General features: G+C 42.5%; 1 protein-coding gene across 1 annotated transcript in view; it reads left to right on the forward strand.

Moving 5' to 3' along the window:
• Positions 1 to 17,473, forward strand: part of RFTN1 (raftlin, lipid raft linker 1) — a 149,774-nt gene that overhangs the window by 42,943 nt on the left and 89,358 nt on the right. The window contains exon 3 of the mRNA XM_015408750.1: positions 11,576 to 11,684. Coding sequence (XP_015264236.1) covers positions 11,576 to 11,684 — 109 coding nt within the window. The remainder of the gene's footprint in view (positions 1 to 11,575; positions 11,685 to 17,473) is intronic.

A 17,473-nucleotide genomic window follows, 5' to 3' on the forward strand; every position in this document is an offset into this window, starting at 1 on the left:
CTGAAAATTTAAGGTACTGCCACCAGAGCCTGGGATCAGGCACACAGGCATGCCCTGGGAGGACTTTGCATCAACAGTCACTCATTGTGTTGTCAGTCATGGCACTCCAGACACACTGGTCATCCAACTGAGGGAGAACAACCTTGCCAACAGGACTGGGGTGGAGGAATCGAGGAAGAGACTGGCACTGTGAAGCTTGTTCTAGTCCCAGGGAGCTGAGCCTGGAGTTTGCTGCAGGAGGAGAGAACAGAAAGCGAAGAATCAGAGTATACTTGGGTGGGGGATAAGACATGGGATTGTTTCAGTTAAACAGATCAACTACCTTGAGGAAACAGCATGAGTTAATTAATTTTGTTTTTGTTAAAGCGTGAAATGATGCTAGTGACAGATTCTTTTTTGAGAGCCAAGGATAAGATCATAATTTTTTTGCCCAAGTTCGACTTCTGTAGCTAGATAGGGAAACCCATCTTCCCTCCAGTACTTGTAGGGTGAGTGAGTGGGAGAAGTAATTAGAAATAGTTACTTTCATCAGCTTGCCCTGCTGCCAGTAGATAGCAGTAGGCCAGATGTGTGAGAACCTCTCTTTGGTGGGGGAAAAGAAGAGTATGAATTAATTAAAGGGTGGATTTCAGTGCTGCTTGTTGTGGCTGAAAGGAAACATTCTGTCCAGTGCTACCAAATGGTGCTTGAGTGGATGTATTTAAGAACGGATCTTACCATGATGCATGAATGGACAATTATGGGATTAGAATGGGGATGCAAGGCTACATAAATAGTGTGTTGTGGAACCACTGCTATAAATCCATTTAATGATGAGTGCGGAACAATAGTCCTTGAGCAATGCAAAATGACCCTTATCTAGATATCCCCAAGTGTCACAACAAATCTGGTTGTGAACAGAAGCTTTACAGCAGAGTCCAGCTACATATGCTTTTACATAGTCAGGGCTTCTTATAATATCCTGCTACAAAGGGTTACACCAGCACTTGCTCATTATCACCTTGTGCCTCAGCTGGATTCCCCTATATCCAGAAGTAACACATAAGGAATATAATGTGTAGACAAGGTCTTGAACTCAGGCAGGATTGACTTCTGAGAAATACTTTAATTACAAAATAAATATTACAGGGCTGATTAGGAAATTCAAAATTATTGGAAGAGGGAATGTTCACGGCAGGTATGCAGAGGCTGCAAATGTGAGATTTTAATCCAGGGAGTGCTTGTTCACAGTGATTCTCACATGACAGAACTGATTCACACTGATTTACACTTTCAGGGAAGTCTCTCACAGAAGAGGAATTGCTAGCAGGCGACAGCTTATTATAGCGCCTGTCATCTTACAAGCTGATTCCATTCCAGAAAGCTAACCAGAATAAGAAAACTAGGGTGCATTAGACATCACAGAGATGGAAATAAGCTTAGTAACAGGTCATTTAGAGGTTCAGAAAGTCATAGGAGCCATCTTTCTGGGTCATTTCTTTTTTGTTTTGGACATAGCTTGGTCCATTGCTATTGTAACAAACGTATCTATGCAAGAAGAATTTTAATCAAAATAATTGAAGGACTAATTTTCCTTATAGTTTTTATATATTTATATTTTATATATGTGTATGGATCTCTCTCTCTCTCTCTCTCTCTCTCTCTCTCTCTATCTATCTATCTATCTATCTATCTATCTATCTACTTCCTTATTGTTATATAATAGTTACACAACTCAACTGGTGTATTTCACAGTTCCTCTTTCTCAGTGGCCTTTAAAAAGAAGCTGTTCTGTGTCTCAGCTGAAATTTCAAAATTCATTGCTAAGTGCCATGGTTTGGATTCTGTCAGATTTTTTGCTTGATCTTGTTTGATTCACGTTCACTGCAACCCCCATCCCTATGTAACAACTCAGCCTGGTGACTGTAAACTTCGTATGCATCACGTCATATGCATCACAACGTTTCCCCCCCGTTATAGGGCTTGCCTTAATTTTATCTATCTATCTATCTATCTATCTATCTATCTATCTATCTATCTATCTATCTATCTATCTATCTATCTATCTAATAGATTTATACCCCGCCCTCCCCACCGAAGCAGGCTCAGGGTGGCTTACATAAAATTTTGAAACAGTTTAAAACCACATAAAATCTAAAGTGGTATACATAAATTTCCTATGCAGCGGCAAACAGTGGTCCAATATTTCCATAGGTCACCTAGTGAATGTGAGTGAACTGAGATTTGGCCCAGTGACCACAGCTGATTGTTTTAGCCACCGCCAGCTCTAAGCTCAGTGGTGAAAGATATGGGCCACCAATACTTCACATTAGAGTTGGTCTGGAGAAAGCAGGATTCAAATTCCCCATCCCCCAACTGTTAAGTTTGCTTGAATGGCTTTGAATTAGCTCCTGTGTTTATCTCTAACTTACTTCACAAGTTTACTATGAAGTATGAAGATAAAATGGAAAGTCCCTCAGAGATTGTTCCGAGTTCATTGGAAGAAGGGAAGGATGTAAAAGTGATAAAATGTCTTAGTGTGTTACAGTCCTGTTTCAGTTTCTGGCATTTTCAGTTGAAAACTGTAAGGTTGATAAAAGCCTCCTCATTAGATCCTAGGAAGTCACTTCACTGCCAGTCAAATTATGACAATGATGGGCTGGAGGCAGCATTTTGATCTGTCTCAGTATTAACACATCATCACTAAGGTCAAACTGTCATGAGACAGATTATTTTTATCCTATGATGTACTATTGCAATAGTAATCCTGCTCAGTATAAGTAGGCTCAGACACTTCCTGAGGAAACTCGGGTTTAGACCTGGGTTTAGATCTGACTCAATATGATAGCTTCTTTTCATCTTTTTTTTTATATATATATGATCTTTCAGCCACTTTTTAGTTTAGCTCTTGAAGCAGCATGCAAAGAGTACATCAACTTAAATATATTTCCTATACATTGACAGTGTGGTAATGTAATGAGGACCAGAAAGAACTGTAAGTCAGTGCCTAGTATTTGGGCCTACTTCTTGTTACTTTCAAGCAGTTTTGGCCATTATAGAACACGCTAGGGAAACATACTGACATCTACCAGGAAAGCATTTCACCATGGTGTAGACTTTCCAATTTCCCGGGGGGGGGGGGGGGGGGGGGGGGGGAGGGGGGGGCCCCCGGGGGGGGGGGAGCCCACCTGAAAATCTCGGCGGGGGCTGACGCCCCGCTGCCCCCACGAAGATTACGCCTATGCAGGCAGCTAGGATTAAGTATTCTTTTACATGCTCTTAAATAGCTGGATTTTGTTTCAGTTATATAAAAGAAATACATATTCTTTGTCAAATGCATTTGAACCAGTGTCATGTAGTGGTTAGGAGACCCAGGTTTGAATCTCAACTTTGCCATGGAAGCTTGCCGGATGACTTTGGGCCAGTCATATGCTCTTAGCTTAATCTACTTCTAAAACGGAGGAGAGGAGAATTATGTCAGCTGCTGTAGGTCTCCACTGTTGAGAAAGGTAGGGTACGTAAAGTAAAACAAATAAAAATAAATTTAAAGAGCTTTTCCCCCCCTTTGCTGGTACTTACATTGATCAATATTTGCTCAAAAAGTATTTTTCCCAGATAGTAATAATTCATTATAAACATCCCCCAAGTTATCTGGTATGTGCACAGAGAATGAGTCTCTCCTCACTAGACTTTTAGTGTTGTTCAGAAGCAGTGAGATAGATCCTCAGAGCTTTGCATTGTCACCAAAGCCCTCTGAATGTGTCAGAGGACACTGGGGAGGGATACATTCTCCACAGGTAGCAACCACAGATAGAGGCTAGCTACTGGGATCTGATCTGTATTAAGAGTGAACAGAACTTTGAGTTACAGCCTATGTGTGCTAGACTCATACGTCCTGTTCTGTAGCACCTATTCTTGAGCCTTTCTCCTGTCTACTAAGTATGTAAAAAGGATGGGGGGGGGGAGGGTAGAACATCCGGCGTTGTGGTTTTACTGAGCTTCTATTACTGATGCTGGGCAAATGGTACAACCATAACTGTCTCATTTATTTGTTATGTTAATATCTGTGCTTTTATTCCTTGATCTTGGTATCATGGACTCCCTGGCCACCAATGCAGTGCTGGCGACTTCACTGGTGTTTTAATATGTCTTGGTGCTTGGTAGGGATGTATGAGGAATGGGTGCTCTTATCTCTATATATTTTTCAGAATTATGCTGTAAGCTGCTTTGGGTTCCTGTGGGGCCCAAAAGTGGGATATCAATGTCTAGATAAATAAATATGTTTATGCTGTTCTACCTCATGGTGTTGGATATCCATGGAAACTCATTCAGGGAGTGTTTTCGATATCCAGAGAGCTTCCGGCTGACTTCTCCACAAAGCCATGTTTCCCCCCCCGCTCCACTTGCACAGTTGTGTGAGCATCCAGCTGTTGGTTCTGAAAAATGTAACACTATGTAGTCCCTACATAAAGTCTGCAAAGATCAGCTGCGTAACTAACAAGCTCTACAGCTAGTCTTGAGGAGTCCCTTTGCTGTAGAGAGGAAATTGACAAGAAGCTTGAAATCCCTACTCAGTTTCACCTCTGTAGCAAAGAGGCATCTAGAGACCCAAGCCTTCTCAGTTTTCATCACTGCCCTTTGCTTTTGTGGAGGGGAATAGATAACGGGGTTTAAACCCAGTCATTTTTGCCTCTACGGGGAAGACAATTTTCCTACTATCTGCAAAGGTGAAGAACAGGTTGTTGGTTTCACTGCAGTCTTCATGGCTTTTGTGTGCAATTCTCAGATCTTTTACAAGATGTTACACATCGAACTACATCTAATTTTTTTCCATCTGAGCAGTATGTGCAAGTGTTTGAATAGCCAAATGTTGACAGAATTTTCTTTCCCACTGGCAAATGAATTGGCTGGAATCAAACATAAGAGCAGTTCATGATGCTTGTCTGTGTCAACAGAGTGACAGTTTTCACACTGGACACTGAAACAGATTGCTGTAGCACCTGTAATGTTTAGACCTAATTAATAGACGATGCTATATATGATTATCTTCAAAGGTCTTCTGGAATAAAAACCTCTTTAATCAGGAAGGATTGAAGGGAAGATGCTGACCTCACCTCTTGATGGATGGAATTCTACAATCTGGGCACAAATGCTAACAAAACCATCCCTCAACTAAACTTGTGATAGGGCAGGTTCCCAGAGAGACTCAATTAATCAGTCTTAAGAGTCAAGTAAACAACACTTTATTATGAATTCTGTTCATTTTTAAATGCAAAGGAGACTAACTGGGTGGTGGATATTGATTTCTTAAAAGTTCATGGCTGAGATAGGTGTTGAACTCTGATAATCTGTCCCTATATCTTGCATATTTGGCCTGATTTAAGAGAATCAAACAGTGTGTTTCTGCATCCAGTTTGGTTGCAGAGCTAAAAGCTATTGTGGGGAGATGTGCAGGAGGTAGTGGCATGCATCCGTATGTCGTCTAAGACGCCATCAGTATTGCAGTCACCTGATGGGAGAGAGAAAAGAGAAATAGGCATTAGTCCTGCTGTCCTTTTGCCTAGCTACCTAATGGTCAGTTAGCAGTGTCAAACACACACACACACACAGTCAGTAAGGAGGGAGGGACCTGTGTAGCACAATGGGCATGCAACATTCTGCTACACTTCTAGTTTGAGAGTGTTCTTTGTTGAGACACTTTGAATGTAATCAAGATAATCAGGAGGTGCAATGCTGTAGAATTAGTTTGGGACAAGATTTCAAATTCCAGCTTCAAAGGAGGTTTTGTGCACCTAAAGAACTAGTCTAGGGGAAAAGAATTCTCAATCATTAAACATATTGAATATTGGATATAGGAAACTTGGGGGCCAAGTAATGTTTTTGCTGTCCTCATTGCCTTGTACCTTCAGTTGGTTCAAAAATTAACAAAAACAGTGGCTATCTGTTGTCATCTTAATATTATTATTATTTTTGCTGTGTAATAAAGCTGGAAAAATGCAATTAGAAATTTACAAATCAAAATCTAACCCAAACACTGTTCATTTGTGAATGCTTCAAAAATATATCTTAAACTGGATGTGCATTTGATCAATTATCTTTTACATTCAGGAGCAGCTGGGAGCCTTCTGACCTGACCTTTATTCTTGTTTCTGGTGTCATTTCCCCAGACAACAGGAAGTGGGAGTGAGGGGGTGGGGAGAATGTGATTCAGCATCTACATGGCTTATAGGGATACCATCCAACTAGAGCAGCCTGTCTTCCTGCATAATTGCATCCCATGATGAGCATTTATATGCATCTTGTTTCGGCTTTGTATCGGTTCTATGATTGTTCTCACCGGCTTTGTGTTGGAGTGCTTACAAGTTCTCTACCTGATGTCATGAAAGAGTTAACCTGTTTTTGTTTGTCTATGTTAGGACCTATGAGTGTTGAGTAGAAGGGGAAGACCCTTGCATAATGAACTGACCTCTAGCCTGGTCATTGGTCAGTTTGTAATTGGGAGATACTGCCTGAGTTTTGTCACATAGGCATTATGTGTTTCCTTCCTTTGTTCTAAGATCATATGAGAGCATCCATCTTGGTGTTCACAGTTACTAGAAAGATCAAGATGGGTAGCTGTGTTAGTCTGTAGCAGTAGAAAAGAGCAGGAGTCCAGTAGCAACTTAAAGACTAACAAAATATGAGCTTTCGTGAGACACTGCTTACTTCTTCAGATCTGAAGAAGTGAGGAGTGACTCACAAAGTTCCTATTTTGTTAGTCTTTAAGGTGCTCCTGGACTCCTGCTCTTTTCTACAGTTACTAGAAAGATGTAGCTAGATAGACTGTTTTATTGTGTTATTCCTCCATGTAACCCTCCCTAATATCTTAGGTCTCTTCCACACCGGGGGGGGGGGGGGGGGCAGGGCAATACATGCACCTTCCCCGTCAGTACCTGACAAAGGGAGCTCTGATTCTTGAAATCTGACACCCTGGAAATCTTGTTGGTCTCTAAGGTGCTACTGAACTTGAATCCAGCTCTTCTACTGCAGGCCAGCATAGCTGTCTGCCATGACACTGAGAGTTCTGTGATAAGCAGCTTTAGTTGTCACTGAGCCTCTATGCACCCCTGGGCAAAGCATGTCACGGTCGGTTTGCAGCATTCATTCCGATGGGTTCGAAAGAGAATCAAGCAGCAGAACAAAGTTATGACACAACCCCCACACTGAAGATTATGTCTGACTTTATGATAAAAAAAGGTTTGTCCTTCAGCCCTCCCAACAGTGGCTAAAGACAATGACAGCTAAATTATACCTTTGAAAGAGGAAAGTGGGAAACGGAGAGAAGCACAACTCAAAACTTTTCTTCAGCTAATTCACCCATCTGCTGCATTATTTTTATGTTCCAACAGAAGGTTATGGCCACCAGTGAATGTTTCCCCTGTGCTGTGTGTGAATTAGAGCTTTTTGGACAGAAAGCAACTTTTTGGTTTCTTGGGCATTTTCCTCCAAACCCTGGTGGATTACAAAACCAAAAGATCTTCCCTAGAGCTGGCTTCACAGCTTGGACAGTGGCAGTATTTCTGCAGCTTGCAGTTGACAGAAGAGGAGAGAATTGGGGTGAGATGCATCAGCAAAGTGGATTTTAAATTACCAGCCTACCAGTAAGGATATCTGCTGAGGATCAACCAGGCACCAGTAGGAGAGGATGCAACCAAACAGTCCAGGGATCCACGAGTGACTCAAACCCATCCCTAATCTCAGTGCCAAGACTTACTGAACAAAATTTCCCCATATGGAGAGCCCAAGTGCAGTGTGCGCTTCATGTACAGGATGCTCTGGAGGCAACTGAAAAAGATGTACCACAAAACAAACCAGGAAAGGGGGCTTTCCTTAAATTGGATGCGAAAGCCCAACTAACTATTTTAACGTGTGTTAGTGACGTGTGTTAAGTAGAAGTCCAACATTAGAAGGGGAAGACCCTTGAATAATGAACTGACCACTAGCCAGGTCACTGGTTAGTCTGTAATTGGGAGATGTTGCCTGAGTTTTGTCATGTAAGCATTTTAGGTTTCCTTCTCCCTTCCTTTGTTCTAAGATCATATGTTCCAGCACTTTGGTCAGGCTTTTTGATTCTACATAACTAGGGGTCTTGTATGTGTGAGTTCTCACTGAGGCTCAAGGCAGATTACAGATTAAAGAAACAGACCGCCCCCCAATGTAAACATACAGTATAGATTAGAACATCAAATGAACAATGCAGTAGGACTAGGAGTACAAAATGTAATGACAATTGGAGCTACAATGTGAACATACAATGTAAGATATACAGTGAACCATGCAGATAGATTCAGGTGGGTAGCTGTACAACGCAATACAACAGGGAATTTAAAATTATGCAAAGTGGGGGAAAAGAACTGGGTAGGGGGGAGGCAGAAGATCAATCTCAGACTATGTTTGCTGCCCAGTAATAGGAAGTAGTCTCCTGCATCAGAAAGACATGAAATCTTTGCTTGCACATGCTGGCAGGCAAATAGGCCTTTAAAGAAGGGGGAGATAGAGAAGTGACACTGGAGAAAGTTTGAGGCTTCCTTCTCCTGCAGTACCAAAGAGCATACAAGAGAGATCAGTGATTACAAAGTATCAGGTCATCTCTGTACATCAGAAAGAACTACTGATTCAGGATCTGAGATCACCACTTGAGGTTCTTAGGAAAGGAGGGAGAAATATTACTCTCACACCTTCTTATGTCCACTGTGCAATTGAGAAAATTAATAGCCTGTTTGGTTGAAAGGGGAGGGTCAAGGTGCACCTGGAAGTATTTCCCACTGAATCCAATTGTAAAAACTATTGGATTGATTGATCTGCAAATTTATTTAATCCATTTGTACCCCACCTTTCTCCCCAGTGGGAACCCAAAGCAGCTTACATTGTTCTCCTCTCTTTGTTTTTGCTCACTTCTTAATGATGCCACCAGTATGAAGTTGCCATCCATCTTAAGATACATTTCTAATGTAGCCCCTGAATCTAAGCATCATATTTAGTTGTGGTATAGCACATTTCATGCATTGTATCGCCTTCCTCTATTATTACTTTCTTCAAAGATTTTTCTTCTCTTTGGTCCCGGTCACACGGGCAGGAAACTGCGGGGGGGAAGTGTGGCAGTTTGCCCCGGGGCAAACTAAGGCGCGGTTACCTGATCAGACCTCCCGTGGAGGTACTGTGGAGGTTCCGTGGGAAAGGAGAGGTGCCGATCGCAGGACAATCCCGCGCGCAAAAACGAAGTGCGCGGTGCGGCAAACTGGAAGGTTTTTTTTTGTTTACACCATGACTGCGCATGCTCCGTTGTGTGCTTTTGCGCATCCACAAAGACTTGAAGAAAAAAAAACTTTTTCGCCAGGGAACATGGGCGGGCGCCGGATGCCACCGGAAACGCGATCAGACGCCCGCCCTTGCCCCGCGGTTTCCGGAAACTAGTACCTCGGAGGTACTAGTTTTTTGCCGCGTGGTTTCGGCAGGAAGCCTCGTTTGAGCCACGGGAGTGCTACACTTCCCAGATGTGCCGGTGAGATCGCGCCCGGAAAACCCGCATGTCTTCCGTCTGACTCGCATGGCTAATGTTCCGTGTGACCGCAGCCTTTGCTAACCAAATATGGTCTAATAAATTTGCAGGTATTATTTTCTGGCAAAGTGATATATAATCTCTGAGTAATCGTTTCCATCTTTTCTAGGCGCACAACTTCTATAAACTCTCAGAGGTGATTATTAGTGGGTGTCGTTCATGGTAACCTAACAGCTTGTTCTAATGCTATCTTGGGAAATCTTTTACAGAGGTGAATGCTGTTTATCAGATACCTTAGCTGTACTGTGGTCTCTAACAATCCCAAATGTACATCTTTGGCATAGCCTATAAACAGTGTTCCCTCTAAGCTCAGTGTGAGCTAGCTCAGTTTTTTGGACGCCAGCTCACAGATGTTTGTTTTAACTCAGGAAGGGTGGCTCCAGAGCAAACTAATTTATGCAGTAGGCAAATCACTCGCTCACAACTTTAATGCCAGTAGCTCACAAAGTAGAATTTTTCCTCACAGGGCTCCACAGCTTAGAGGGAGCATTGCCTACAAATACATGGTGCATTTGTCATATGAATAAAGATATGTGGCTACTTCTGAAAAATCATGATTCAGTGTAACATCCAGTGTAACTGGAACTAGGAATTGTTGGAAATGTATGGCATAATTTATATTTATAATTATTTCCAAATAAGGCTGTAAATCCTGCTGTTTCGCCTTTGCCTTAGCAAAGTTGATTTGCAATTGTACTTTTTGGATCATTCTGATAGGCAAATAACTGCCTTCCCTTTACTAGAAAAGTGATTCAAATACTAATTTGGAAGACCCATAGCTCAAGAGGTATTTTGGGTATAGTTGTGCAAACCTATTGGATCAATGCAAATGTTTTAGTCCAAGTTGAGACATCATGGAAAATAACTGTGGCAGGGAAATCTGCTATTTCTCTAGTCATCTAGTCTATATTATTTTAGTTTATACTGAAGGACATTTTTCCCACAGTGGTTTCATTTGCTGTATTAAATGCTGTATTAATTTGCCAATGGCAAATATCTTCTGTATCCTTTTCTCCAGCAACATGAGAGAGAAGGAAATTAATGGATCCATTGAGAGCTGAAAAAGAACCAAATCTTTTAAAACTCCAGTACTGGCCATAAGCTATCCCAGGTAGTCTACAACCCCAAAATTTAAGCAAAGGTAAAATTATATCTAGGGTAAAATGAAAAACAGGATCTCTTTCGAAACTTTCCATGCTGTCCCAAAGGAAATACTGCAATCTTGGACTGCCTTAACAGTTATTTGCACTCTTCAGTCTCCCTAGCCTCATGGTTCTAAATGTGTTAGAAGCTTAGGAAATACCCAGGGACCACCTTCATCTGTGGTGAGCAGGCATTTGGGTTATCTGAAAGCTGGTAGTGATAGGTTTGGAACACTCATATAAAGCTTTTGTTTTATTTGCCCTGCTCTTTAACTACTATTAAGCTACAGTTTTGGCTTAACTAGCACACTGCTTTGCAATTCTTTCAAAACCTTAGGAGTTGGGTTTTTTTTTTTTTTTGCTTCTTCCCATTCTTGTCTCTTCACAAAAAGTAATGCTGAACCAGAGGACTGCAGCACTAAGTCAGCATGTGAAAATGGAGTAGTATTTTCATTAAACTTGCCCTTCAAAACAGTTATGCTTGTTGATGCTTATGTATAGGTTTAATAGGATTGTTAACGTTTATTGAGGGCACGCTGAGCCATCATTTAGGGAAAGGATTTAAGTGATTTTCATCTGAGATGTTGGGTATGTGCATGTGAACTCTGGGCTGTTGATTTTTTTTTTAAAAAAATCAGCTTTAGTACTCAGTTTCGGAAGATACCCACATTCTGTATTTATTATTTTTACTTTCCTTGCAGGAAATCTGTAGCTCTATCTAATGGTGTTTGCCATTATTAGTTCAAGAAATAAAATTACTCTAAGTGATTTTATGTAGAACTATATACTGGGAGAATTTTCATCTGCTATTGAGGACTTAAAAATGTCTACATTTCTTTTTTTTTCCTCCTCCCAGATCATTGAAGAATGATGCTGTTAGTGAAGGGAATACCTTAGAGATAGAAAGCTGCTTCTCCTCTGAACATCTTCCAGACAAGTCGAAGATGCCAGATCTCATTAAGAAAGTAAGTAAAAGCAAAACATTTGCAAAATAGAATAGGATAAATGGTTACTGTTGGATCTATGAATAATAGACTACTGGTATTTGCAAAAGTCTACGAAACTTCTTCCTGCTAAACCTTTTCTGCTGTGTTTAAATAAATTCTGAAAATTATAATCCTTTAAGCTGCTACTGTTTATTTATTGCACCTACAGAGATCTGCCTTTGTCCCTAACCAAATTTTACCTTTATATACAGAGACCATGTTTAGTCAGTACCAGCCACCCCTCATTACTGCAGAAGATAGTCAGGGGAAGAAGAATGGAAAGGGGTACACTGAATGTGAATGAAAATGGGCCAGAACTTTATTGCACTGAAGAATCTAAATTTGGTGGAAAGAAGGCGGAGATGGCAAGGCCATCTAGTCTGACTACTTGTTAATTGAGGAAAGTGGAAGTGGCACACTACCATGGGCAACTTTAGTTGATCCTGCAACCCAGCTGATCACAGTGGATCATCTTAAGTCCCCCCTAAAGTAGAGGTTTACTAGTAACCCATGCCCACGTGCTCTCAGTCCATTGTTCCTGCTCAGTGCCAAAATGCTAGTTACAAAGATAATCTCCAGTGTTAAAATTGATCTGTTCCTGCACCCCTCCTTTCCCCATCAGTGGTCCACAGCAGTGTCTCTAAGGATGAGCATAACTTGTGGGCAGGTTCATAACAGAGTAGTAGTAGAAGAAGACTTAGGTTTATACCCCGCCCTTCACTTAGAGTCTCAGAGCGGCTTACAATCTCCTTCCCTTCCTCTCCCCATAACAGACACCAGGTGGGGCTGAGAGACCTCTGAGAGAACTGCTTGTGAGAGAACAGCTCTGAGAGAACTGTGACTGATCCAAGATCACCCAGCTAGCTGCATGTGAAGGAGTGGTGAATCAAACCCAGTTCTCCAGCTTAGAGTCCGCTGCTCTTAACCACTACACCAAACTGATTTTTATGTACTACTTTTATAGTTCACCTTTCTCATTGAGAATCAGGCAAATTACAGAATTAGACAACAATGCCAAAAGTGCAGTATAATATAAACAAAGAAGCACTAAAGTTCTACACTAACTGGAGTTTGAGTTGTATTAACATGCAGGCTCATGTAGAGCGCATTACTAAAGTCTAGCCTCGAGGGTAACCATGGCATGGACATGGCCAAACTGGAAGGATTAAAATACAGAGCTATTTTCTGAGCTCCGTGAAGATGGCAGAAAGCATTTGCTGCAGGTGAATTAAGTAGCTTCTCTAGCAACAATGCTAGGTAAAGTATAAGTGTGGTCCAAGAACCTATGCCTCTAGAACCAAATAGGACTCAGTACAGAACCCAATATGACTCTTTTAAAAAGAAAACAAAATCTTTAAGTTATGGAATACTAGAGGGGTAGGTGTTATAGTAGAATGACCACTATGCAAGAGAAATGGGACAGAGGGACTAAAAGATTTCTTAGAGATGCTTTAAAGACAGAGGTGAACAGTTGCCAGTAATCCAAGTGCAAACTACGTGCAGATTTATGCCAGTGTATTAAAACAATCAGCATCACCTCTATCTTACCAAGATTCAATTTCAACTTGTTTATATTCTTAGCCATTTAATGACATTAGCCAGGCACTACATCTACAGCAGCATCAGGAAGGCTAGACAAATAAATGTACATCTGAGAATCATCAGTGTATTAGTGACACGTAACTCCAAAACTCCAAATTATCTCTCCCAAGGGCTTTACATCAAGATAAAACTAAGCCTCGTGAAACCCCATAAGTTTTACATTGTTGACAAGTGGTTTCTGACAGCAACCATCACGTGTCTGATCCGTAAGGAATTGTGTAAACCAGTCCAAAGCGTAACTCTTGATACCTCCTTCTTCCTCACACACCTCTGCAGATCCCCAGGGTCCTCTTACCATAGGTGGGTTAGGACCAGGTATCTGAGGGTACCAGCGATGAAACTGCTGGAGCAAGACCAGAGCAAAGACATCAGCAGCTGCTTTGCAGGCTCACTCTTCAGGGCTGTATCCCTAAAAGTCAACAAGGTACCACAGGCAGCCATGCTGGAGAAAAGAATCCAGGAACTGGGCCATCTCATATTCCAGCTCTCCATCCACAAGGATGGGAGGCAGTGGAACTGACTGAGACTGCAGGACATGCAGAGGTGCAGCAGGGACCAAGAGGGACTGATGAAACACCAAGTGCGTGGGCAGTACGCCACAGGGCCTGGAGGCAATAGGCCACAGGGTTCTCCTGTTTCAGAACAGGATAGGAGCCTACGAAGCAGGTGTCCAACTTGCATGGCTGGTGGCCCCCTTTTAGACAACCAGACCAGATCCCCCTCCTTCAGCGCCCCCCTGGTTGCCTCATTCTGTCAGCCACTTAATTATAGGCTTGTTTTGCCTGGTCCGAAAGGATGGTACCCGTAGTTGGCCATAAAAGGTGTCTGCTGGGCTGAGGAGTGTACCACATTGTTGTATGCAAATTTGGCTGGCAGCAAGAGCAGCACCCAGTTGTCTTGCTGATAACTGGTATTACAACGTAGGTACTGTTCCAAGGTAGCAATTGGTCCCTCTGTCTAACAATCAGATTGAGGATGGTAAGCCAAGGAGAGTTGAACCTGTGTACCCAGGAGGGTATGCAGGGCCCACCAGCTGGGAAGTGAATCGGGATCTGTGGGCCTCAGGAAGTCCATTGAGGTGGAAGATGTACTGCACTAACAGCCATGCTGTCTCCTGCACCGAGGGGAGGCTCATGCAGGGGATGAAGTGACTCATCTTGGTGAACAGATTGACCACAAGCAGAATGCTGGTAGTTCTGCTGGACCAGGAAAGTCCTGTGGTGGAATCCATACATATAGTTCTCCATTGCCCAGGTGGCATGGGTTGTAAGAGCCCTGCAAACTGTTCTGACAGGTTTTTGGCTTGTTGACAGCCCTCGCATGATGCTACATAACTGGTCACGTTGGCTCAGACCTGAGGGCACCAGAAGTGCCAGGTGTGGAGGTGCAGTGTTTTATGCTGCCCAAAATGACCTGCAGGTTTGGAATCATGGCAGAGTTGCGGAAGTTCAGACTGGAGGGGCCCAGGAAGCCCACAGAGCCTACCCACATAAGCAAGAAATCCCAGGTTGTCTGAAAAGCCAGAAGGTGGGTTCTTGGTAGGGTCTTGTAGTGTCTGGAGGTATGCTTGGGCAAACTTATCCTTTTGCTGGTAGTCCCGCAGACAGTCTGTCTTGGGAAGGCCCTGATGAATGCCTGCAAAGTTCTCTGGCTGGAGGGCTGTAGCTGGCGGCTCATCTTCCGGAGGGATGCGTGCATACTCTAGGTGCCCAGGGCCTTGCCTCCAGCCTGGTGAGCAGGACAGTTTGATCCCACCCTTTGTGCAGTTAGAGGATCTGGGCCCACAAATCCTGTGGATCCAAGTGGCTCAAGTGACTGCCGTCATAGCTGCACTACAGCAACAGCAGCCCCCTGCTTGCCCTCTGCATCTGTTGCACTGTCTTTGGAAAGCTGCTATCCAGTGTAGTAAAGATCAATGTCAGTGAAGACATGCAGTAATTATCAAGAGTGTCATTGCTAGCTTCATAACTGATATTTACTGTAGGATTTTAAAAACAGGTGTTTCAAATGAAAACTAGAATTTTGCTTGTGTCAATTATGTGCAACAAATTAATGACTATAGTAACTGGCAAGTTTTAAAAATACACTCTGAAATCCTCCATCTGTGTTGTTGAAATATAACACATAGCACTTACAAACAACATGCCTCTTCATCTTCTGTACCTGACTTCTGAAATGGGTTCAGGGATGCAAGCTACTTGATTCCATACATAACTACTGGTGTACTCAGTGAATCTCTTCTAGTTTTCTCTGCAGCCTTATATTTGATGTGTGTGCAGCTTTCAAAGATTTTGCCTTCTTTCTTGAATTAATCCGCTGCTTGCCTTTTTTTTTTTTTTACACAGAAGCTTGGGGAATTACTAGAATCATAATCCTTGTGCTGATGTCTTTGAGGAAAATTGACCTTTAAGTGTAACTGTATATTTGGTGTAGTATAGATTTGTGTTGCTCTGTGTGTGTGGTTTTGTGAGTAGCTTTTTGGTCAGCAACCTATATTAAATAAAAACGAGGATGGAAAAGGCCCTAGCCACTCCTAAACAAATGTCAGATTTAGAGGCTGGAGATCAAGGGGGGTTGAAATGAGTGTTGCTGAAGGTTTTTCTTGGGGCAAGTTATATTTCCTTTCCCAGTTCAATATGTCTTAAAGCATAAAAAATCCTCTAATGGTTTAGATGGACAACTTTAGATCTGCTTTTGATCACCTGTTAAGTGTACAAAGATAAATAAATTACTTGATGACTTAAATATATTATGACTCCATGAATGTTAAATTCTTGGAGGACAACTCTCAGATTTGGGAACACGCAATGAAACCATTCTTGAGTTCTTATGGGGAAAAGAAGTCTTTTGTTATATCTGGAAAATAGAGTTAGTATGTTGTATGATAAAATGATATTCAGCCTTTGCTTTGACGAAGATCCATGTGTTTTATCCCAACGATCTTTTAACATATAAAGGTAAATCCTAAACTGGATTTTTAGCTGAAATCCAAATGATAAGAAGTAATCTCACAGCTCTTTTGCACTTCTTTAAGAGGCACATTTCTGCTTGCCTCTTAGCATCAAGAGTGCAAATTACACGATTTTTCCACCGCCTGAGAACTGTGGACTTTACATAAGTTACCTGTGGGGTAATGTGTTGTTTCAGCACACCATATGTGAAAACTGATCTACAGTGACTTTTCACCAAAATGAAAGCAGAGCATGGCCTGTTCCAAACACCAATACACAATTCTTCTGTTTTGGGTCCAGGAAGAAACTATGGATTGGACCCCAAGTTTCATTAAATTAATGATGGAGTATTCCTCCAGTGGAAGAGGTGTGTTCCACTGGAGGGAAGACTCTTTGGGGCAGAGGAACACTTCTTGAACTGAGGGAAGGCTCCACTGTTAGTGTAACTGGACACTAACACACAGTACTAGAAGTATATTACTGCTCAGCTAGTAAAAAAAATTCCCTGTATCCAGTTTTAGTATATGTACTGCTGAAGCAATAAAATTTAGGTTAATCCTTCCTCTTGCAGACCCTCTCCCAATTTCACTGCTGTGGCTTCGCTCTGATACTTTCAGCAGTCTTTGAAGTGAAAGGGTGGACAGAAAGGTTACTGAAATCGGTTTCATTGACCTAGCAGACCTGGGTCCAGTGGGTCCCAAAGTGGGCAGTGGGATTACCTAGGGGGGAACTAAGAGGCAAGTAGGTGACAGTGGGCACTGGAGATGGGCCCTTTCTACCACATTGTTCTCTTATTTATGACTAGCCTGATACCTGTGCTTCGCTACGGTATTCTGTAAATCCTTATACTAATGCTGAAGTTGCCCCCTCCGTGCGGATACTTAAATCAGCACGGAGGGGGCAGCTGGGGGGCCGGGGGAGGTTTGTGCACACGTGGGCCAGTCCCCACATGTGCACAAAAATTAAAAAAAGTTAAAAAAAATTCGGGGGGATGTTAAAATCCCCCCGAAAGTGCAAGAGCGTCTCCTGCGCGTGCGCAGGAGACGCTCTGTGAACGCTGCTGCCGCCGCCGCTGGGTGGGTGGGGAGACCCCACATGTGCACAAAAATTAAAAAAAGTTAAAAAAAATTCGGGGGGATGTTAAAATCCCCCCGAAAGTGCAAGAGCGTCTCCTGCGCGTGCGCAGGAGACGCTCTGTGAACGCTGCTGCCGCCG

The sequence above is a fragment of the Gekko japonicus genome, unplaced genomic scaffold (assembly GCF_001447785.1).
Source record: "Gekko japonicus isolate JY-2015 unplaced genomic scaffold, Gekko_japonicus_V1.1 scaffold2579, whole genome shotgun sequence".
Lineage (NCBI taxonomy): Eukaryota > Metazoa > Chordata > Lepidosauria > Squamata > Gekkonidae > Gekko > Gekko japonicus.